This window comes from Eretmochelys imbricata, chromosome 4 (assembly GCF_965152235.1).
Source record: "Eretmochelys imbricata isolate rEreImb1 chromosome 4, rEreImb1.hap1, whole genome shotgun sequence".
NCBI lineage: Eukaryota > Metazoa > Chordata > Testudines > Cheloniidae > Eretmochelys > Eretmochelys imbricata.
In genome coordinates this window covers 96806423-96829610 of record NC_135575.1, presented here as the reverse complement: position 1 = coordinate 96829610, position 23188 = coordinate 96806423, and the positions used below count along the sequence as shown (strand labels likewise).

General features: G+C 39.1%; 1 protein-coding gene across 2 annotated transcripts in view; it reads right to left on the bottom strand.

The window, feature by feature from the left end:
* GABRG1 (gamma-aminobutyric acid type A receptor subunit gamma1) overlaps positions 1 to 23188 on the bottom strand; it is a 74962-nt gene that overhangs the window by 20950 nt on the left and 30824 nt on the right. The window contains exons 3-4 of one of the 2 annotated variants that reach the window (XM_077814587.1): positions 15631 to 15698; positions 1493 to 1713 (exon numbers count right to left, since the gene is read on the bottom strand). In XM_077814587.1, the coding sequence (XP_077670713.1) occupies positions 1493 to 1713; positions 15631 to 15698 (289 nt within the window). Of the gene's footprint in view, positions 1 to 1492; positions 1714 to 15630; positions 15699 to 23188 lie in introns of those variants that run through there. The other variant, XM_077814589.1, reaches the window with a different exon arrangement.

The following is a 23188-nucleotide window of genomic DNA, read 5'->3' as shown; positions in this document are numbered from 1 at the left end:
TAAGTAGCCAACTACAGTACATGCATTTATTCCCTGTGTTTTCTTTTCTGTTATTTGTTCTTTTTGGATAGTTAACCAATAAAATCAGCTTTTATTTAAGACAACCCAAATTAGGTTTGGGATCACAGATGGGTGTCTTAAAGAGATCAGCTGACCAATTTCAGGGGAGGCAGAAAATCAGCCTGCCTATGAAGTTGAGGGTGAAGAAGTGCCAATCCTGCTCCATAAAGTGCCAAAAGGGAAGTGGTGAAGGCCAATAGGGGTAATTGTAGCCAAATGGCGTGATGTGTTGTCAGATCCTGTTGTTGCTCCATCATTCGCTATCATATGAACTTTGCTTTTCTCCATTTACTTCCACTTTAGGCCAAATTTAGGCCATCTTTTTCCCTGATACAAACGTGTACATTGGACAGCACTGGGTTTTGTTGAAGGTTGATTACAGTTCCTGTCTCATACTCTAGCTTGGTGACATCACTCTCATCCACTGCTCATGGACAGCTTACATGAGTGCTCTTCCCTAGGCCTTCTAAAAGAATATTAACCAGAAACAGCAGCAGCAAACCTGGAACTGCAATTGGACAGGCAGCAAGCTGGCTGGAAGACAGTAGAAGAAATGGGTCTGAGCAGGTTTGGTGGTGGTGCTCAAAAAAGCTAACAAACATTTTAAACATTAGCAGATGAGCATAAAACTCTATACAGGAAATTCTGCAAAAGAGGATATACTCTTTAAAGAGGGCTCCACCAGAAGGCTCTATCAGAAAACTGCACTCTTCAAAATAAGACATTTTAAAAAATCAAGTTAACAGTGTCCTTTTAAATTATGTTAGATTATTTTTCCTTCTAAAGGATTATTACAGGATACTTTCCTATACGGGCAAACAACTATTTCCCATAATGGGCACTCCTACCCCATATATATAAATAAGGTATTTTTGACTAATATTTTAACTGAGTGCTTTCTTTTATTCAAATATAATTTTGTGCAAAATAGCTATAGGGGACAGTTAAGAGTTCAATTCAGTCCAGTGAGTCTGCTGTCCAGTGTACAGCTGGAATTGTGACACTTGAAGAGTTAAACACAAATTACGGTATTGGCTTGTCACATTACATTAATCTTATTTATCTTTACTGTCTTCTTGTACCTAAATAAAACAAATCTGCCCCCTGCTCCTATTTAATTTCTTGTTGAGCAGTACATTACAACAGCATATATTTTATGTTCCACTTGACTAAGCCACAACTTATGCATCTCCACGTTTGTTTCTGAGCCTCTGAACTTTGAAACCGAAAGGGACCTGGAAGTTACTTCTTACTATAATTCTTTCAAAGTCCCATTCACAATATTAGTAATGATAATTCATTTATTTCTGCCAGTTGCAATTGTTATTAAAGTTGTAAAATCAATAGGTTTAATTGTAATGGATTGCAGAATATAACAATGAGTGAAAATATTAATGAAGAGCGCCTTTGCATCCAGTTCATGAGCCCTTACCTCAGAGTATACAATACTCGTCCATCACTCCAGATTCGAAGCAATCGATTTGGAGTTGTGATCCAATGAGCATCAGATTTTCTTGAGTTCCGGAAGAAAGTGTCTGGAATCCAAATTTTTCCAACCATATTGCTATTAAGCATAAGCACTTTCATTGAGCTGTTAAACTTTAGGCGACTATCATACCAAGTCTGGGCAAAAATTATATCTATGGTGTATTCCTACAAAAAGAAAAACCATATTTTTTTTATATTTACACACAAACAACCAAAGCCAATATGCCAAATATACTTTTTTAAAAGTTAAACTTAAGGTGAGCTCCTTCATTCTGCTATGGACTCCTTTGCACTGCTTGAGGAGTGTACAGCACTTCTAGCCTCTGATATAAAAGGAGTAACTGAGGAATGGGGGACATGACTGGAGCATCCCTAAATCAGTTGCCAGAACAGCCACTTGGGACCATAGGTACCTAAATGTGAGATAGAGCAGCCCCAAGGTTCACAATGCAAATAGAACTACTCTTTCACCAAGCATAACTTGGTTAGACCAGAGTTTGTAGGCCTGGTTGTTGTTGTTTTTTAAATTATCTTGACCATTTTGTGAAAAGTTTTCCCATGGGTAAAATGTGGTCATTTTTCAACATTTCCATGAATGTCTCATGACAAAAAATATGGAATTTGTCTACCAGTCAAGATAAACACATTTTGAAAAATTCATGAACCTCACCATTTGCCATGTAAATTTTGATCATGAACTGCATAAGGAGTCGGGAGGACAACTCCAGAAGTTCACAGTAGGAAGGAAACTTTGTTAAAGAAAACCACATATCCATTTTAGGCTGTAGGTAACATCTTATCTTGATGGAAAGCTAATTTCCCTAATAGATATTTTATGTCCAGAACAGAAGAATGGTAATAAGAAACTAGGATTCTCATTAGACAATTCAGTCTGCATCTACATATGACAGTAATAACTGTACAGCGTGGGAGGGGAGAAATTTTATGGCTGTGTTAGACTTGTTCTTCAGAAATCCCTCAGGGCTGCTCTGCACTTAAGACAAAGGAGCAACTTGACACCATCTCCTCTGAAGAGAGTTCTGTTACTGACATAGGGCCATATTAGGCCCTTGAGACCCACGGGGAAGGGACCATCCATGAATGAAAGTGTCTGCAACAATGTTTCTTTCTCCACAGAGACCTTGCACAGGCTTTCAGTGCATTCAGGGTCTGCTCTGGGGAACAAGATGACTTGGAAGGCCAGGGTAGAGGTGTACCTTTCCACACAGCTCTCTATCCTTGTCCCAGGGACAGCTGTAGCCATGGGGAGTGTGACCGCAGGGGCTGACCCTGTGTAGGGGCACAGGGTCTTCATGCAGCTGGCTTTGGTCTCTTGTAGAGGTGCTAGTTTTGACACGGAGGGGAACAAAACACCATTTCCTGGGGTGGGGGAATCACCACAGTTTTAACTTGGAGGGGCAATCTGCCCTATTATATAATATAAATTGTCTTGCATAGAATTCAATGCCATGAGAAAGGAAGGTATTATCAATTACAGTGGACTCCACTTATGTGTAGTGCTCAATTATTTGACCTGGGTCACTCAAATACCGCCTCTAAATGTTGGTCTCTTCAGAAAACAAGATACAATGTCAGTCATATAAAAGTAAAACTGACTGCAGAGGTACTAATGTCTTTGTTTTCTAAGAAATTAATATACCCAAAATATGTTCAGTTCAATGCGTTTCCAGCAACATAAAAATCAGCCAGATTTTACAAAAAAGAAAGAAAGGAAAGAAGGAAGAAGGAAACAATACTTGTTAAATAAAAACCTTGGGCCAGATCTTCAGTGGGTGTAAACTAGCCATCGTTTCACTGAAGTCAATAGAGCCATTGCCAATTGACACCAGCTAGAGATCTGCCCCCTCCTGTATCTAATAACATAAAACAAAAGATTAATAAGAGATGCTGCTGATTCACTGCCTCAGGAAAGTCACTGTCTTAGTTTTAGTTTCCCCCTCTGCAAAATGGGGATACTAATACTTGTTTCCCGGAAGGTTGTTAAGATTAAATTTAATGTTTGTGAAACACTCAGAGACAAAAGCAATGAGTGCCATAGAAAAGACTACAAGGAAATGAATGATTCAGTATTCAGTGCAGGTTTTGGATGGTGTACAGTAAATATGGCAGGGATCACTAATTGAATGATGATGATAAAAATATGGAGCAGCTGTCTCATTCCCTGAGCACTGTCCATCCTGTGCATTGAATGAAGCGGGGGGACAGGTGGAAAAATAGTATGTGATCATATAATTAAAGATTGTATCAGAATGCATGCAGGGAACAGAATTAACGTTGCATAGACAGTCTTAATTCTGGCACTTCCTAATTTTCAAACGTTGCTTTTGCACCCTAGGGTGGAGGAAAAAGGCATATGATTGAATCATGACGTTTGGCACATATTGCTAATCCTACTCTTCAACTGCTGGCTGTTTTCATTTGTTTAGCTGCCTATATAAAAAAGAAAAAGGTCACACTTCATTGAGGGGAGAACTAGGGTTTGAAGGTCGTTTTGATTAAGTATGTTGTGGCAGATATGGCAATTTTCTAAAAAAACCCTTACTGAGTTAAATTTAAGTATCTTTGGAGTCCATTGTACCATATGCAAAGGTTATGTATGCCTGTGGACTGGGATTGTATGTAACCTCTCTGGGGTGAAGATGCTGTGCAAACAGTTGGAAGTGATATGAACTTCAAAAGACTGTGTTTAATAATGGCGCAATGGCTTTCTGAGCTAAGGCTGTTATAATCACAGAAAAACTCCTTTGTGGAGTTTGCAGGACTGACTCTGACCAGAGCCCTTGTTGGAGTCTGGGTGTGATCTTTGGTAAGTTCAGTTGCATGTGTGTAGGTTCTTTTATTGTTTTTAATAGGATTTCTGTACAATGCTTTCACCTTAAGAATAAATTTGCTTGCTTATAAAGGACTTTGGGGCAACTTATAACTGCTGGCAATTATGCTGTTCATAGCCTTGAGGAGAAAGCAAAGTGCAGATGCTGGCTTGCTGTGGACATCACAACACAGTCAGGGAACTGTGCAGCCTGGAAAAAACCTTGTTGAGGAGGGAATGAAATGTGGGTCACTGCCCAAGAGAGGTGACTGCTGAGGAACCAGGAGCCTAGAGTCAGTGCTCTTGAGGGACCATGGAGGGGAATACAAATGCAGTTGCCCTGAACTTTGATATATGTTTTCAGAAGTGCCTTGTTGTGGGAGAGATGACAAAGCAGGCAAACCAAGGAGAGGATTCCGGGCGAGTGGGATGAATGGAAGAAAACACAGAAAAGAGAGGTAGGAAAAGAGCCCAGGGGAAAAACAAAATATCAGCTGAATAATTGTAATATAACACACTTGGAACAAGTTAGGTCTATAACAGTTTAAAGATGTTACGTAACTGATACAGGGCAAGATAGTGACTTGCCCTTTTATGTCATGAATGGGAAAAAGGGAATAGAAGGACAGACCCACTCCCTCACCCTGTGAAGGGTTCTGTGGGTCTACATGTGTGGAGAATGCCCTGCCCCTACTCTCTTCCCTCCATCTTGCCCCATATGCCAACCTGCACAGCTGAGCTAGCATGAGGATGGCATAGCGGTAAAACTTACTGACCTTCTGAATCAAGGTGCGGGAGACCAGGGAAGGAATTATTATCATCTGTATCACTGTTCTTTTCCTGGGTTGCTCCTGGGTGGAGTAGCTATATGGCCCCTTACACGGGGTGAAACAAGTCTCAGTCACATCCACAATCTTGTCAGAAATTGCAAAGACTTTAAACACAATTACAATTTGAAGTGTCTCTGTTTTCTGAAAAATCACTCTGCCAATAAGGCACTGTGGAGCTTTGCTTATTGTCCTTGAGTGATTTCCAGTTCAAAAATCATCAGTGTATAAGGAGAAAGGTGGGAGGGAGGAGACTGGGGGGCCTGTAACTGCTAATCATGCAGACTGACCTGGGATCATCTGGATCTAAGAGTCTAATTTATTTCCTGACAGCTACTATCACCAGCAGTTGTGGTTCCACAGGTCAAATTAGGCCATCGGTTATATTTGTGCAATCCCTTTGTCTTTAAATGTTGCCTTCAAAACAAAGCCTGACTCTCCATTTGCCTGTGCTTTGTGTAGTCAGCTACAGCAATTCAAAGTGGATGCAAAATGCTACCAAGTCAGAATGACAGGCAGCCTTTGGCACTAACTCTGCACTTGTGTAAATGATCACACAAAACACAGTACAGTGGAGAACTTCCCCACCGCCCTCAAGTGACTTCAATGGGCTGCACAAGTTTAATTGAAACTGAGTAAGTAATTCTTTTGAAGACACATAAGAAAAGAACAGGCACCAGCTCCCTCTCCTAGAGCTACCTCTGCAGCATTAACAGGAGTAAAAAGTAGTCACTAGGTGAGCGAAGTCAACAGATGATGTTTTCAATATACAACAGGAGCAGATCAGGAGAGTGAGAAGGTGGCATTTTAAATATTCACTTTTCACAGTAGAACTGCAAACAAGAAATATGTCAAAGTAACGTTACTGTCAAACCCACCAGAGCAGGAAAATTTCACACAGCCGCAGAACACTTATCACTCCAACAAATTTAGGTTAAAAAGGAAGAAAAACTACTAGAAGATTTTGAAGGAAAACAGGAATTCCAGCAAGGGAACCAAGCCAGCTACTTATATTATCTTACATTTTAGCTCTGAATACGAGTTCTAGACATAGTCGTATATTTGCTAACACCTTGCTAACACCTTGCATGCAGCATTTATCACCGTTCAAATACAACTTAATGCATAAAATATAATACAACAAAATTAATAATCTGTTGCTGAATAGTTCACTGCTGTGCAGCATTGGACCCAATTCTATGGATCCGTGAGAAAGGATGTCAGAGGGGGGCCCTCCACATGCAACTCACTCCCTTTCTCTGCCACCTCCAAAGCATTCTTATCTTTCCTCATCTGCACGGAAAGACTGCTATTCGTGAGGATCCATAATATATTCTCTGGCTGCATTACTTTCCTACAGAGCCCCTCTGCACAGCTGACTGACACTTTCAAGAGGTTTTTGGGTTCAACAGCCAGTACTGAAGGCTGTGCTAAAGAGAGGTAGGAAGAGAAAGACCAGAGAAAGATCCTGCCTCTGGTGTTGGCTTTATATCTGCACTGATCTTAGTGGATTCATGAATTCTAGAAGATGAAACCGCTACCGATTTCATTCCCTGTTTCCTGAAGGACCTGTAATTTCTCTACAAGAGGGAGAAGTGTGGCTCCTAAAATTTGATGAATAACTGTGGCAGTTCCTACGATCTAAATCAGACCCAACATCCTTCTAGACCAGTATCCTGTCTGCAGTGCTGGCTACAACCAGATGATTGAAGGTCATAGTGTGTGTAGAAACTAATAGTTTACTTCTATACCACCCAGCAGAACAGTATTTTAGATTTATAAAATGGTATACTCCTGTACTGCAGCATCTCTCTCCAGATGATTATTTAATCTCTCTTGTTTTGGTACAGAAAGTTACATTTAACAATTCTATCACTTCTTCCATTAGTTTTTTATCAAACCTTTTGCCTTTCAGTGCCACATTGTTAAAATAAAAATGGTTTACTGCTTTCTCTTTGAAATGAAACGAGTGATAAAATAGCCATGCAAACTAAAACCGATTTAATCTATGGCCACAGCAAAATGTTTGTTCATTCACACTTAGCCTCAAATTATACCTAGGGTTCAATGACCATGACATATGTTAGCCATTTGATTAGACACTGAACTCTTTAGAACTCTGCTCTCCCATAACTTGAATAAAGAGCTAGCCTGCCTAATTATTTAAAGCTTACCTCAATTTTTCTGCATCTCTTTTCAACTGTGGTACAAATATTATTCTCCAGCACTGTGACATAATTCAAAACGGAGAAAATAATGAATAGTGATGGATGACTATCAGACAGCCAGATTGTGAATGGTTGAGCAATTACTCAGCTGAGTAGTGCCAATGAAAAAAATCAATCAATAATAAAAAGTAACTGCACTAAGAAAATCAGGAACAGTCACTACATGCTATTTAAATAAGACAACTCCTGAGATCTGTCACGATTTCAAACAGCAAATGAAAAAACATGCATAGTCAGCATTCAAGAACAGCTAGACACTTGACTTTTTGTTGGAAGGCCTTGAGAAAAGGAAACAGACCATGTTCTCTGATGTTCTACGTGGATGTAACTAATTCTGCAAAAGTTATTGCACAGGTTGTAAACCAGCTGTTGCATCTGGAACAACAACATCGATTCTAAGGCCTAACTACAAGCATTGTGATGGAAACCATGTGTCATTCCAGCATGCTGAGGAGTACAGTGACTTCAAAGAGTAAGTAAAATCCAACAAAAAAGGAAACTGTTTCTTAATGTTTTTCTAGTAGTCTCATAACTGATTTTCTATTCCACAATACAAGGGTGTATTAAAGAGTAATGTGCAGCAAAGTGGGTCTGACATGCTAGTGGCGATGTGCTAACTGGAGCGTATTTTATATGGAAAACAGGAAATTAAGAGTAAAAATGTCCTGATTCTTTATGGGACAAATACAAATGCAACCATATTTCCCTAAACCAAAAGTCCAAGAAATAGCATAAGACTTGCTTCAGCCAAAGTCTGAGATGAAGATTCAGCAAAGGTCTGCAGTGCAGCTTGCTTCAAACAAGTTGCAGAGATGAAGAAGAAAACCCATTTGATTCATATCAGCTCAGTTCCGTCTAGAGGTCATTGCCCTCTTGGGTTGATTCTGGCTGAAGACTTAAACAGAAAGAAAGCGTTTTCAGCAAGAGATTTCCAGAAAAATAGAGGAACATTTTTTATTCTTCTTCAGGAAAGTTAAAGAAAATATACTGGCATTCTGTCCTTATCAATAAGGAGAGATATTACTAAATTCCACAGACACAGTTTGGTATGGGGATAAAAGGGTTAGGCGATCAAGGCAGTCAAATACAAAATAGTGAAAATATGATCCAAGAGGCAGGAATGCATGGAATAAAGCTGTCAGCATTAGCTGTTTTATCACCAGCATACTGTCCCTGAGCACTTATTTTCTCTCTCTCTCTCTCTCTCTCTCTCACACACACACACACACACACACACACACCCTCTACCTGCATGTCAAACAAGGGCTTTTAAGCAAGATCTCCAGTATTAAAATATTTAGCAGACTTTCATTTATAGCTACTCTAACAAAAGTTCTAAAATGTGGCTGCTCTCTTTGGTAAGTTATTTTAAAGCCCCCTGTTTTTAAAACTATGGGAACTGTTTCAGGCTCAGCAATGGATTCATCAACAACAGATACCCATGCCTGGGACTGAAGCTGAAATTAAATTATTTGTTTCAGCAAACACTTTTGGTTATTTCCTTAAGACCCTAAGGGCACATCTGGGAAGCCCAATGAGTTGCAATAGATTTTGACCTATAAATCTGACATTTTTGATATTGTGTTGGGGAGGAGAGGCAGCCGGGAACTTTATTGAACAGAGTTTCATCAACGGCTGGAAACTTTAAACCAATCAGATCATTCCCATTAACAGATCTTACTATAGGCTGTCATGTGAACATATGCCAGACTAATGGAAATAATACTGCAATGACATGTTTACAAGAGGTGTATAGGAAAAAGTATGTGTGACTCCCTAAATTGTAATAATACAGCAGATAAATTCATATTCTTTGTTGTTACATCTGGTGTACATACTAATCTGGGTCATTATGAATGTGAAAAACAGATAAGTGGTTGTATAAATAAATAATAAGAGTTATTTTGACTCTTCTGTATAATTAGAGACTACTAATAAATATCATGGCAGTTAATTATTTGTCTACCTGAAATATTTATTAGGGTACTTCCTGCAGTTATGGCACGTGAGAGTTTGGATTTTATTTATTTGTTTTAAAACACACAGGAGTTCCCTTGCTGAACCTCTGACTTCTTGAGTTACACCCACTATAATGTAACTAGAGAGACTCAAGCAGCCCAATCATTCATAATTGAGCAGAAGACACAAAGATGTGGGTGCAAATTTTAAGGGAACAAATTGCACAAATTCAATTATGCTGTAAAATCTCAAAAATGCTTCAAAATTCATTCTGAACTAACCTCTATTAAAATGAGACTTGATCTATGATGTACAGAGATATTTATTGATACTTCAAAAAACTGAAACCTCAATAAATTATTTTATGCCAAACCAACAAAAAAGCAAAAAACCCAAAACTGTTTGAACTAAAATGTCACTGATGCACTTTCCACAGCATCTAAAACAAAACATGGTAATAAGAACGTGTAAGACTCAACCAAAAGTAATAAGCAAAGAAAAAGAAATCAAAATATAGTGTACTCACTGTAAGCATCTATGGTGCACAAATGCAACTACAATGAGAAATCACTACTTCTTGACCAGTGTAGTTTGTGTACATGATGGCATAAACACAGGCTTTCTTCTAAGGATCTCAAAGTGTATATTAAATGTTAGTTAGGCAAGATGAACTGTAAAGTAACTATTGCATGATAATGTGAAAACTTAATAGAGAGAAATTAAGTTTGGTACAATGATTCTCACAGTTGGAACACAACATCACAAGGCAATATTTGCACAGGAAGGCTAGGGAGTAGTCATAATGGACAGGGGTATTTTTGATATATTACTGTCTAATTGACAATGTAGGGGATAGCTCAGAAAGTATTACAAATGGTACAAGAAATTAAAAATAGTGAGTCTGTCCTACAGATCACCAGAGAGAGGGGCTGATCTGAAATCACACAAAAAATTACCACAGTGCAGCCAAGTAGCCTGTCTGTGTGGGGAGCAAGTTGGATAGAAGAAGGAGAGAGGAGTGAAGGCTATGAAGAGGGCCACATGGTATTGTATAGCATTAGCAGAATTTGGTACTTATGCGCAACAGCAGATATTAGAACATGGTTAAGAAAAGGCAGAAGGATGAGAATTGGAAACTCATCGTGTATCTGGGCCTAAGTTCTATGCTGCTAGAACCTGTGCCTCAGCAGAATTTACTGCTGTAACCAGGGCATTGGTAATTCAAAATGCTCTTAGCCATATCTTGTGTGGCTACTGTATGATGCCAAAGACTAGACAGAATTGTACCAGTACTGTACATGGAAAATATTTACGCAAGCACCTGGTGTCTGTAGATACTCACAGCCATAGGCACAAGAGAATGATTATCATGTCCACATCTTTTAAAATTTGTGTAGAACTTCAGTAAATTAAATCCTGGAAGCCAACATCTACAAAATGGTGCAATCAAAGACAAATTCTACCAAATATCTCACATACACTTAAGCCTCTTTTTTCATGCAAGTATAAGTGTGTTCATCAGGTAGCACTGGGGGACAAAGGCTAAAATCAGTAAGGTAATTGGTTTCCTCTTCATAATATACATTCTTCTTTCAAACTAGTTCAGAAACAGAGGATCATGTGACATAACACTTCAGTGTTATATTCTGTTACAAAGAAGCTGTTTCTGACTATATTGTGTTGTACGAGCAGACTAAATAATAGAAGGACACCACAAGTTTCTAAAATAAGTTAATCATAAATATTGTCATGAATTATGCCTTCCAATTTTGGTGGTTTTACAATAATGTTTTTAAAATATTACAACCCCGCACCCCCGCCCTCCCCCTTTTGCTTTACAGAGTAGACTAATTGCTTATACAGTGGAAACAATGAAACTGATGATATACAAACTGTTGTCAAAATGTACAGACTAGAAAAGAGACAAAAGTTATTTTGCTTTAATCTCTTTAGGGTAGTAATATAATGTGTTACATGTAACAATACGTGTATATATGGAAGAGGTGCAATTTCTTCAATTGTGTGATCTTTACATCTGTGTACCACTAAGTTACAGAAGGTTTTGAAAAATTGTCCAATTTTATTGAATTCACATATTTTACACCACTGAGCACAACCGGCATGCTACATGCAGCTCAGCTTGGTGTTTCCTGTGGTCAATGATCAGCCCATTTTCCTGGGCGCTAAATACCAAAAGCACTTTAATAGGCTTTAGAAGATAAGGTACTACCATCCTTTTTCAGCGGCTATAACAACATCTTATCAATTCAAATATGGATTGTACACTTCAAAGCTACAAAGTATTTTTTTTAGAAAGCATCCTCCAAACATCGCTCTAACTGCAGCATATTAGCCCCCAAACCTGGAGATTTACTGGCTGAAAAAGCTGTAGAATTTTGGGTGTTTAACTTGAAATAAGTAATTGAAAGAGAAATCTGCCTCCCTGGTAACTCCTTCCTAACAGAAGTGAAGTCTGCCACTCACTGCATAGCAGAGGCTGACAAAAAAGCCAACAGATGCCGTGAGAGTACAGAGTGGAGCCTTGTCTTCAACCCAGCACCTTAGAGTCTTCCTTCACATTGAAATCAACCTAGCCCAGGAGCAGAGATATCCTCTTTATCTAATCATGGCCTGGTGTATGGAGTGACAATGAATGAGATGTTTGAGTAAGGAGATGGAGAATGGAGAAACTAAGAGAGGGAAACTAAGCATTTTATTGGTTTTAGGATAGAAGGAAAGAGAGAAAAAGGGGCATGAAAGAAGAACAGTGGCAGATAAAGAGAGAGAAAAGGTAGTAACAGCTAAAAAAATCAAGATTGTTATATTTTGTTTTATTTACGCCTGATAAAACATTATGGGAGACATTACAGCAACTCAGATAAAGTTGTGTAAATATTCTTGCAATGTAATGTCCCTGGGTGGGTCATTGGCAGCGGGGATCAAACCTGTGACCTTTGGACCTGAAACAATGAGCCTCTGTTGTCTGCACTGAAAGAGCCACCTCTCTTAGGTAAAGTTATAGCAGGCTTATCAACCTCAGCCACCAATGGAGGGAGACAAAGCACCACAGAATAGATGTGGGTTACATACTTGTGAAACAGTGTTGCCCGCTGTCAGGTTGCTAACACAGTCCTCTGCATTTTCCCAGTTTTATACTTTTTATTATAACAACGTATGTTCCCCCCCCCCCTTTTTTTTTTTTACAGCTGCACATTTTTAGATGTATATTTCTCTATTTCACTGAGGATGTAAAAGTTTGATTGAATTATATATTTATGTAAAGTTATGCAAGAAACCCAAAAGACAAAGGCTTATGGATGATCAATATACCAGGCCACATGAGAGAAAATAAAGCCAGTAATAAACTTCTACACTGTACTTATTTGCTCATATTTGAAGCTCTTAATGTAATTTTCAAAGTAATATATCTTTAGCACCCAGTGTTCCACTTATGACTAAGTGATATGCAAAGAAAGTGAAATATTTTATTGAAAAAGATTCTTACCTGTAAAATATCACCAGTTTGGAAAATGAAAGGTTTTGAAATTAAATGACCTTTATTAGGCATAAGTATCTGAATTCTAGCAAAATCACCTTCCCTAATAAATGTGCAACACTTGATAGGAAAGAGAATTCTATGAATATTTACAGGAACTAATTGAATATGAAACACTGGTGTTAAGAACAGGATGTGGAATTTGATGCCTTACGGATGTCTTTCTAAACTTCTGGTTACAGTTCTTCCATATCTGTGATATTTAGTTCTTTCTTGATTTTAAAAATGTATGGGGAACAAAAGGGCTTTGATTTTTTTTTGGTGGGGTGAGGGGTGGATTTGTCTGTCTCCAGCATCAGTAGTTTCTCCTTTCATAATAAGCTTTATTTTTTATGAAATGCATGATAACTGACTCAAAGCCATACACCATTAGTATATTTCAGAAACCAAAGAGGATGGTGATTTTAATGTATTTCATATAAATAAGTGAAGCTATAGTTGACATGGGCCAAATTGCAACACTCTCTCCACCTGTCTTTACACTGGTCAGCAGTTACTCACATGAACAGTTGCACTGACTTCAATGGGAGTACTCTAGTTAGTAACTGCTCAACAGTACGAGTAAGAAGATCACAGTCTGGGCCCAAAGTAGAAAAGGTACAACGTTAACACAGGCGATTTCTTCAGGGCCAGACTGTAATACTCTTACTCCACTAACTAGCACCTTGCTCCACTAAGTAGCCCTACTGACTGCAGTGGGACTGCTCATGGTGTGAAATAGTATAGAACTGGTAGCAAGCACCTATCACAATCTGGCCCAATAAGAGCACTGAAACATGAACAAATACAGAATGGGGAGGAAGAGATATTAGAGACATGCAGTCTGAGGCTAGAAGGGACACCAGGCCATCTATTCTGACCTCCTGTATATTACAGGCACCAACACTACACCCAGCATCTGCACATAAACCCAACAACTGAAATTAGATTGCTGTCCACTGATGCTGGTGTCTGATGGAAGAGGCTACTATTTGCTACAACCTTGGACAGGTGGCTGCTTAGCCACATATGCCGTTGCCACAGTGAACTGTTTCAGGGACTGCCAAGGGAAACTAGGTGTCGGGAGAGGAGGTGAAAGGAGGCCACAATAGGCAGACAGATGGGGTTGCAGAAGCTTGCTACAGGGAGCGTGGAGATCTGATAGCTTTCCACTACCCCATTGCTCCTCTGCTCTCCCCTCTCAGAGGCTTTTCACTTATTCTTTCCCATATAGCCCAGTCAGAGACAAAAAGAAAAGGAGTACTTGTGGCACCTTAAAGACTAACCAATTTATTTGAGCATGAGCTTTCGTGAGCTACAGCTCACTTCATCAGATGCATACCGTGGAAACTGCAGCAGACTTTATATATACACAGAGAATATGAAACAATACCTCCTCCCACCCCACTGTCCTGCTGGTAATAGCTTATCTAAAGTAATCATCAGGTTAGGCCATTTCCAGCACAAATCCAGGTTTTCTCACCCTCCACCCCCCCACACCTGGATTTGTGCTGGAAATGGCCTAACCTGATGATTACTTTAGATAAGCTATTACCAGCAGGACAGTGAGGTGGGAGGAGGTATTGTTTCATATTCTCTGTGTATATATAAAGTCTGCTGCAGTTTCCACGGTATGCATCTGATGAAGTGAGCTGTAGCTCACGAAAGCTCATGCTCAAATAAATTGGTTAGTCTCTAAGGTGCCACAAGTACTCCTTTTCTTTTTGCGAATACAGACTAACACGGCTGTTACTCTGAAACCAGTCAGAGACAGTGACTCCCCGACAGTATCTGCAGTTCATGACAGAGGCCTTGGACTTGTAAGGCTGTTAGGGTAGAACGTATATCCTTGGCCATAGGTCATACTGTCTACTTTAGGTTTTTCTAAGGCATCTATTACCTTGGTATGTAAGCAACGCATACATTTCCTGCTTTTTGAGAGCTTGTGTTTAGATAAAAAGAACAGGAGTACTTGTGGCACCTTAGAGACTAACAAATTTATTAGAGCATAAGCTTTCGTGGGCTACAGCCCACTTCATCAAATTCATAGAATGGAACATATATATATATATATATACACAGATAAGTTGGAAGTTACCATACAAACTGTGAGAGGCTAATTAGTTAAGATGTGCTATTATCAGCAGGAGAAAAAAACTTTTGTAGTGATAATCAAGTTAGACAGTTGACAAGAAGGTGTGAGGATACTTAACTTAAGGAAATAGATTCAATATGTGTAATGACCCAGCCACTCCCAGTCTCTATTCAAACCCAAGTTAATCGTATCTAGTTTGCATATTAATTCAAGCTCAGCAGTTTCTCATTGGAGTCTGTTTTTGAAGCTTTTCTGTTGCAAAATTGCCACCCTTAAATCTTTTACTGAGTGGCCAGAGAAGTTGAAGTGTTCTCCTACTAGTTTTTGAATGTTATGGTTCCTGATGTCAGATTTGTGTCCATTTAATTGCATAGAGACTGTCCATTTTGGCCAATGTACATGGCAATTGCTGGCAAGTACAGAGAATCTTCAGCTTCTGTCATAATGGTATCATAATTCAATTTAAAAACATAATACAAATGTTCTTTAACACTACAGGGGCACACTATAATTGGATGAAAGTTAGAGGAGTTAAAGGCAATAATTTGAATAAAAGTGGTGGTATTTCTTATTTATCCAAACATATTTTTCAGTCAATCAGGACTTACCATATTGATTGGATCAACTGGGCCAATGCTGTTAACATAGACATCTGTTTCAATTACCGTAGTTCTCACTAAACAAAAGAGCAACCATAATAATTACATATGTAATCAACTCTATATACTGTATGCTGTTAATGTAACTTATTTATTAAAATAAGAATAAAAGTGATCCCTTTATCAAATACAGAAGGAGTAGTCATTGCATAAGATTGGCTTTTGATCACTGTGCACAGAATCACATGGAACATAACTCCCTTTTTTCATTGTCATTAAATTACAGTCATCAACATGAATCTTTGTTTCACACTGGAAAACGTACCTTTGTCTGATACGTTTCGTGACTATATGAAGCAGTGATGGAAAAGGTCAGGTAGAGGAAGAAATTAAAACGATTCATCCTCCAAAATAAAATTTGAATCATAAACAGAAAGAAGAAAATGTTTGGAAAAATCATGTGTAATTTGTCAATTCTTATTGAAGATGTGTAGGAAAAATAAACTGGCTTTTAGCCAGGTTTCTTCAACCTATGTAATTATATTCCAACGAAAGCATACCTGAAGATGCATTAATAATCCTTATCAACTAGATCAATATGTCACTTCACAGACAAAATTTAGAACTCTTAAAATATTTAACATTTCAATGACTTTCATTTCTTAATACAAAGAAGACAGTCTAAAGTGTTCAGCAAAAACTAGCTTCTTTCAAGAGATCATCTTCTAACAGAGGAAGGATAGAATTGCATTCAGTTTACTTGGATAGTTTCTTAAAATACCTGGCTATCTTATAAAGGTCTGCTGTCGTATAGGTGTCACAGGATATGCAGGTTTCAGAGTAACAGCCGTGTTAGTCTGTATTCGCAAAAAGAAAAGGAGGACTTGTGGCACCTTAGAGACTAACCAATTTATTTGAGCATAAGCTTTCGTGAGCTACAGCTCACTTCATCGGATGCATACTGTGGAAACTGCAGAAGACATTATATACACAGAGACCATGAACTTCCCCCACCTAATTTATAGGATGGGAATTTGAGAGTGAGAGAGGCCAGGACTCAGCAATAGAAATATTTGTTTTTAAAAACATTGTTACTATGAATTTTTGCTTTTTCCACCTCATATTGCAGAGTGGGTGAAGATATACATGAAGGGAAAAGGACATGTCATGCAGCACCTCACAACAGGGCAGTAAGTGTTAAGAATTAAGGTCCTGTAGCCTCATTGTCCCTAGCCAAGAGGACTGGGCAATATAAAAATGTGGTGGGAGTGGGCTGGAAGATTTTTAAAATGAAGCCCCTTTGTCCCTCTGCTGATTTATGGGGGAAAAGGAGGAAGAGCCACAAGGAAAGTATTTAATATAGAATTCATTTTTCCACTTTCTCATTGATCCAAGTGGAGTTCTATTTTCTCAGTTCCAAAGAACATTTGAGGTCATGTGACATGGCTGTATGGAGGTGATGAAGGGTTGCTGAGATACTGCGGGCACACTTGTGGTCTCTAGAATGGGCCTCTCCTAGTCTGAGAGAGATCCATGAGATCACTAATTGTTCCTCAGCCTCAAGGGCCTCGTGTGAGGTGCCACACGGTTCCATCTGCCTACCTCCTCCAGTTCAACGTGTTCAGAATGCTGTTAAATGGGCCAGGAGACATGAGGTGAAATCCTGGCTCCACTGAAATAACTGGCAAAGATCCCATTTCAGCGGATCCAGCAAAATAGATAACCTAATCTCAGAATGAGATCAGAGTTTAGATGATATCAGGATGCAGAGTACCCAAGTCAGACAAGACAGAAGTAAAGTTGGCAGGCTAGGGAAAACGTCACAAAGAATCTAAAACATCTAAGAATTAGTGAACACTGTAATAGCTTCTGACTGGGGGAGTATGGCCCCCTTTCATACTGCAGGTTTGCATTTTGAGGGTCCTTGTGAATCTCATGCATGGCCATTTAGTAGCTGGACCCTGTGTCTACGAGTGTCACTTTTTCTTTTGGATCTAGGCAGTGCCTGTATAGAACAGGTAAAAAATAGGGGTGGAGGGAACAGGGACAAGGGTGGGGGGGATGAAAACAGTGAACATTTTTACTTTTTCTCTTGTATTTCACATTGGAAATTCTGAAAATATCAACCATTTCAATCCATGTTTTTGTCACTTTGAGAACGGACCATACAGGGTGTGATGTTGCACTCCATATGTTTTATGGAAATATGCTTATGGTTGTGAATATGAGGTAACTGCAATTTGCTTTATGCAAAAGGTCTCTTGTAACATACCATAACAAAGGTTATAACCTACTGAATATATTCCTCCTATTTGTATGCATGTATCATTCTTGTATCTGAAGCTAGAAATAAAAAGTATAACACTGAGGTCCTATTGTAATTATGCAACGTGTTGGCCATTAATGGTGGCTCAGAATCTTGATGGCTCCCATTGACTAGGACAATTCATTGTAAATGGTTTATTTACCTGCAAACCTTCCTGAGTTCATGTGAGCCAACCCAGGAAGAATGGAGACTAGGAATCTTACAGTGACATGTGACCATGTCACAAGATACTGGAATCCATCTTAATCCTTGTATTTTTCCATTGATGAGACGGGGTTGGGGACAAGCACAGACAAAAGATTCCTGCCTTGTGCCAAAGCTATAAAAGGAGGTGGAGCAGGACAAAGGGGGCTGCCAGTCATGAGAAAACCCCTGGTTACCAAGGACTGTACCAGGGTGAAGGATTGGGCCCAGACTAGGAAGGAGTCTAGTCTGTGAAAAAAGCTTACTAGAACATCTCTGAGGGTGAGATATTACTTGTAATCAGTTTCTTAATGTATTAGGCTTAGACTTGCGTGTTTTGTTTTATTTTGCTTTGTGACTTACTTTGTTCTGGCTGTTATTACTTGAAATCACTTAAATCCTACTTTTTATACTTAATAAAATCACTTTTGTTTATTAATAAACCCAGAGTAAGTGATTAATACCAGGGCGAGCAAACAGCTGTGCATCTCTCTCTATCAGTGTTATAAAGGGTGGACAATTTATGAGTTTACCCTGTGTAAGCTTTATACAAAGTAAAATGGATGTATTTGGGGTTTGGATCCCATTGGGAACTAGATGATTTGCTGTGCAGTTTTCAGTTAAGTCTGAAACTTTGGGGGCTTAGACCAGACCCTGGATCTGTGTTGCAGCAGGCTAGTGTGTCTGGCTCAACAAGACAGGATTCTGGAAGTCCCAAGTTGGCAGGGAAAATGGGCTCAGAGGTAATTCCAGCACATCAGGTGACAGTCACAAGGGGGTCTCTGTGACCAAACCCATCACACATGGGACTAAGGATGGAACAACATGGATCACTGTAAACTCAGGAGGGCCAAATGAACCTAAAAACCCCCTGAAACAAGCAAACAAAAAGCAAGGCAAGGCATTACCACACTTGCATTTTATTGATTTCCTAATTTATACAGATTAATAATAAAAACCTTCCACAAAGTAATGTCTGTATGTAATTTGGATTTATACAACCTTGTTTCCATCTAGAAGCCAGCAGTTCTTTGTTAAGAACAAAATATGGTTTTAGAATGGCATCTTTATGCTGTAGGCATTTCAAAGTACAAACAACAAAGTTAGTAATAATGAATGTATAAATAAAGTGGTTATTAGGCAGTCAGCACAGCTCATGAATGTTGGAATGAGAGGGACAGAGAAAGACTGGCTACACAATGGTGTTTTCTCTTATTAAATTTCAAAATTATCATAGGATTCTCAACTTTCATCTGGACAGTCACCAGAAACAGGCAGAAAAGGGAACCCAGTGTCTCCTTGAAAGGATTCTACCTTTAACAGTACAGCACTCCCCCTTGTTCTCAAATGCTGAAATGCTGTGTCAACATCAGGAAGAGACCAAATCCTGCTCTGGTATTTGAACCCTTGAGCTTCAGGCTCAGAGACAAAAATGTTGCTACTATAAATGAGTCAAATTAATTCAACAGCAAACATTCTTCTGTGGGATATTATTACCTTGAAAGTTAAGGATAATCCCAGTCAAGTAACTTTTTTCTGCAAGTCTTGAGACGTTGAAACCAACACCAGATTTTATCAACATAATTGAAGTGGAGTATCGGATGAGTGCATTAATAACTGATTTTGTTTCTTTCTCTGTTAAATGTATACTGCACTTCAATAAGCATCAGGACAGGAGTTGAAGGTGTAGTCTGTATTTCTTTGTATGGGTCAAATTTTGAGGCCAGTGAAGCACGGGGCTACAAGTTTTCCTGGTTCTGGAGAGAAGTAACAGAGGAAACAATGTGATAACCTATGCTTTATTCAGGGACAAAAGTCTGTGGAGAAAAAAGATTCTCAGAAACAGAAAGGCAATGTGGCTAATGAATAAGGCACACTGGCATGGGAGTCTGGAAACCTAGATTCCAATTCTGGCCCTACCAGTGACCTTGGACAAGTCATTTCACCTTTTTGTGCCTCTGTTTTCCTTCTTGGACTTTGTCTCATCAGTTTAGACCAGTAGTTTTCAACCTGTGATCCACAGACCTCTGGGGGGCCCACAGACTATAGCTAAGATGTCCAAAGGGTTCTGCACCCTCCATTTGAAATATTTTAGGGGTCCACAAATGAAAAAACGTTGAAAACCACTGATTTGGAGTGTAAACTCTTCAGAGCAAGGTCACCTCTTTCTGTGTGTTTGTACAAAGTCAGGAACAAAGGAGCCTTGATCCATAAGAACAAAAGAATGGCCATATTGGGTCAGACCAAAGGTCCATCTAGCCCAGTATCCTGTCTTCCAACAGTGGCCAGTGAGATGTGCCCCAGAGGGAATGAACAGAACAGGTAGTCATCAAGTGATCCATCCCCTGTCACCCAGCTTCTGACAAACAGAGGCTAGGGACACAATCCCTGTCCATCCTGGCTAATCGCCATTGATGGACCTATCCTTCATGAATTTACCTAGTTTTTTTGTGAACCCTTTTATAGTCTTGGCCTTCACAACATCCTCTGGTAAAGAGTTCCATAGGCTGACTATGCTATGTGCTGCTATTAATTTCATTTGGTGACCCCTAGTTCTTGTGTTACGAGAAGCAGTAAATAACACTTCCCTATTACTTTCTACATTTCTGATTTTATAGACCTCTATCATATCCCCTTTTAGTAATCTCTTTTCCAAGCTGAAAAGTCCCAATCTTATTAATCTTTCCTCATACAGAAGCTGTTCCATATCCCTAATCATTCTGTTGTCTTTTTCTGAACCTTTTCCAATCCCAATATCTCTTTTTTTGAGATGGGGTGACCACATCTGCATACAGTAGTCAAAATTTATATAGAAGTAATATGATATTTTCTGTATAATTATCTATCCCTTTCTTAATGATTCCCAACATTCTGTTTGCTTTTTTGACTGCCGCTGCAGCATTGAGTGGATGTTTTCAGAGAACTGTCCACAAAGACTCCAAGATCTCCTCCTTGAATGGCAACAGCTAATTTAGACCCCATCATTTTATATGTATAATTGGGATTTTGTTTTCCAATGTGCATTACTTTGCATTTATCAACATTGAATTTCATCTGCCATTTTGTTGCCCAGTCACCCAGTTTTGTGAGATCATTTTGTAGCTCTTCGCAGTCTGCCTGGGACTTAATTATCTAGAGTAGTTTTGTATCATCTGCAAATTTTGCCATCTCACTTTTTCCCCCTTTTTCCAGATCATTTATGAATATGTTGAATAGGACTGGTCCCAGTACAGACGTTTGGGGGACTCCACTATTTACCTCTCTCCATTGTGAAAACTGACCATTTATTCCTACCCTTTGTTCCCTGTCTTTTAACCAGTTACCAATCCATGAGAGCACCTTCCCTCTTATCCCATGACAGCATACTTTGCTTAAGAGCCTTTGATGAGGGACCTTGTCAAAGGCTTTCTGAAAATCTAAGTACACTATATCCATTAGATTCCCCTTGTCCACATGCTTGTTGACCCCCTCAAAGAATTCTAGTAGATTGGTGAGGCATGATTTCCCTTTACAAAAACCATGTTGACTCTTCCCCAACAAATTATGTTCACCTATGTGTCTGACAATTTTGTTCTTTACTATAGTTTCAACCAGTTTGCCTGATACTGAAGTCAGGCTTACTGACCTGTAATTGCTGGGATCATCTCTGGAACCCTTTTTTTAAAAATTGGCATCACATTAGCTATCCTCCAGACATTTGGTACAGAAGCTGATTTAAAAGATGTTTATCTCCCCCCCCTCCCCCCAGCTGTTCCTCAGATGTTCTTGTCAACTGCTGGAAATGGCCCACCTTGATTATCACTACAAAAGGTTCCCCCCCACCCCTGCTCTCCTGCTGGTAATAGCTCACCTTACCTGATCACTCTCCTTACAGTATGTATGGTTACACCCATTGTTTCATGCTCTCTGTGTATATAAATCTCCCCACTGTATTTTCCACTGAATGCATCCGATGAAGTGAGCTGTAGCTCATGAAAGCTTATGCTCAAATAAATTTGTTAGTCTCTAAGATGCCACAAGTCCTCCTTTTCTTTTTGCAGACTACAGTTAGTAGTTCTGCAATTTCACATTTGAGTTCCTTCAGAACTCTTGGGTGAATACCATCTGGACCTGATGACTTATTACTGTTTATCAATTGGTTCCCAAACCTCCTCTAATGACACCTCAATCTGAGACAGTTCCTCAGATTTGTATTTAAGAAGAATGGCTCACATCCTCATCCATTAAGACTGATGCAAAGAATTCATTTATTTTCTCTGCAATGGCCTTATCGTCCCTGAGTGCTCCTTTAGCATATCGATCGTCCAGTGGCCCCACTGGTTGTTTAGCAGGCTTCCTGCTTCTGATGTACTTTAAAAAAATGCTGTTACTTTTTGAGTCTTTGGCTAGCTGTTCTTCAAGTTCTTTTTTGGCCTTTCTAATTCTGTTTTTACACTTCACTTGCCAGAGTTTATGCTCCTTTCTATTTTCCTCACTAGGATTTTACTTTCACATTTTAAAAGATGCTTTTTGCCTCTCACTGCTTCTTTTACTTTGTTGTTTAGCCATGGTGGCACTTTTTGGTTCTCTTACTATGTTTTTTAATTTGGGGTATACATGTAAGTTAAGCCTCTATTAGGTTGTCTTTACAAAGTTTCCATGCAGCTTGCAAGGATTTCACTTTTGGCACTGTACCCTTTAATTTCTATTTAACTAACTTCCTTATTTTTGTGTAGTTCCCCTTTCTGAAATTAAAACTACTGTGTTGGACTTCTGTGGTATTTTTCCCGCCACAGGGATATTAAATTTACTTATACTATGGTCACTATTACCAAGATGTCCAGCTATATTCACCTTTTGGACCAGATCCTGTACTCCATTTAGGACTAAATCTAGAATTGCTTCTCCTTTTGTGGGTTCCGGGATTAGCTGCTCCAAGAAGCAGTCATTTAAGGTGTCAAGAAACTTTATCTCTGCATCTCATCCATGTACATGAGGTGACATGTACCCAGTCACTATGGGGATAGTTGAAATTCCCCATTGTTACTGGGTTTTTTATTTTTATAGTCTCTCTAATCT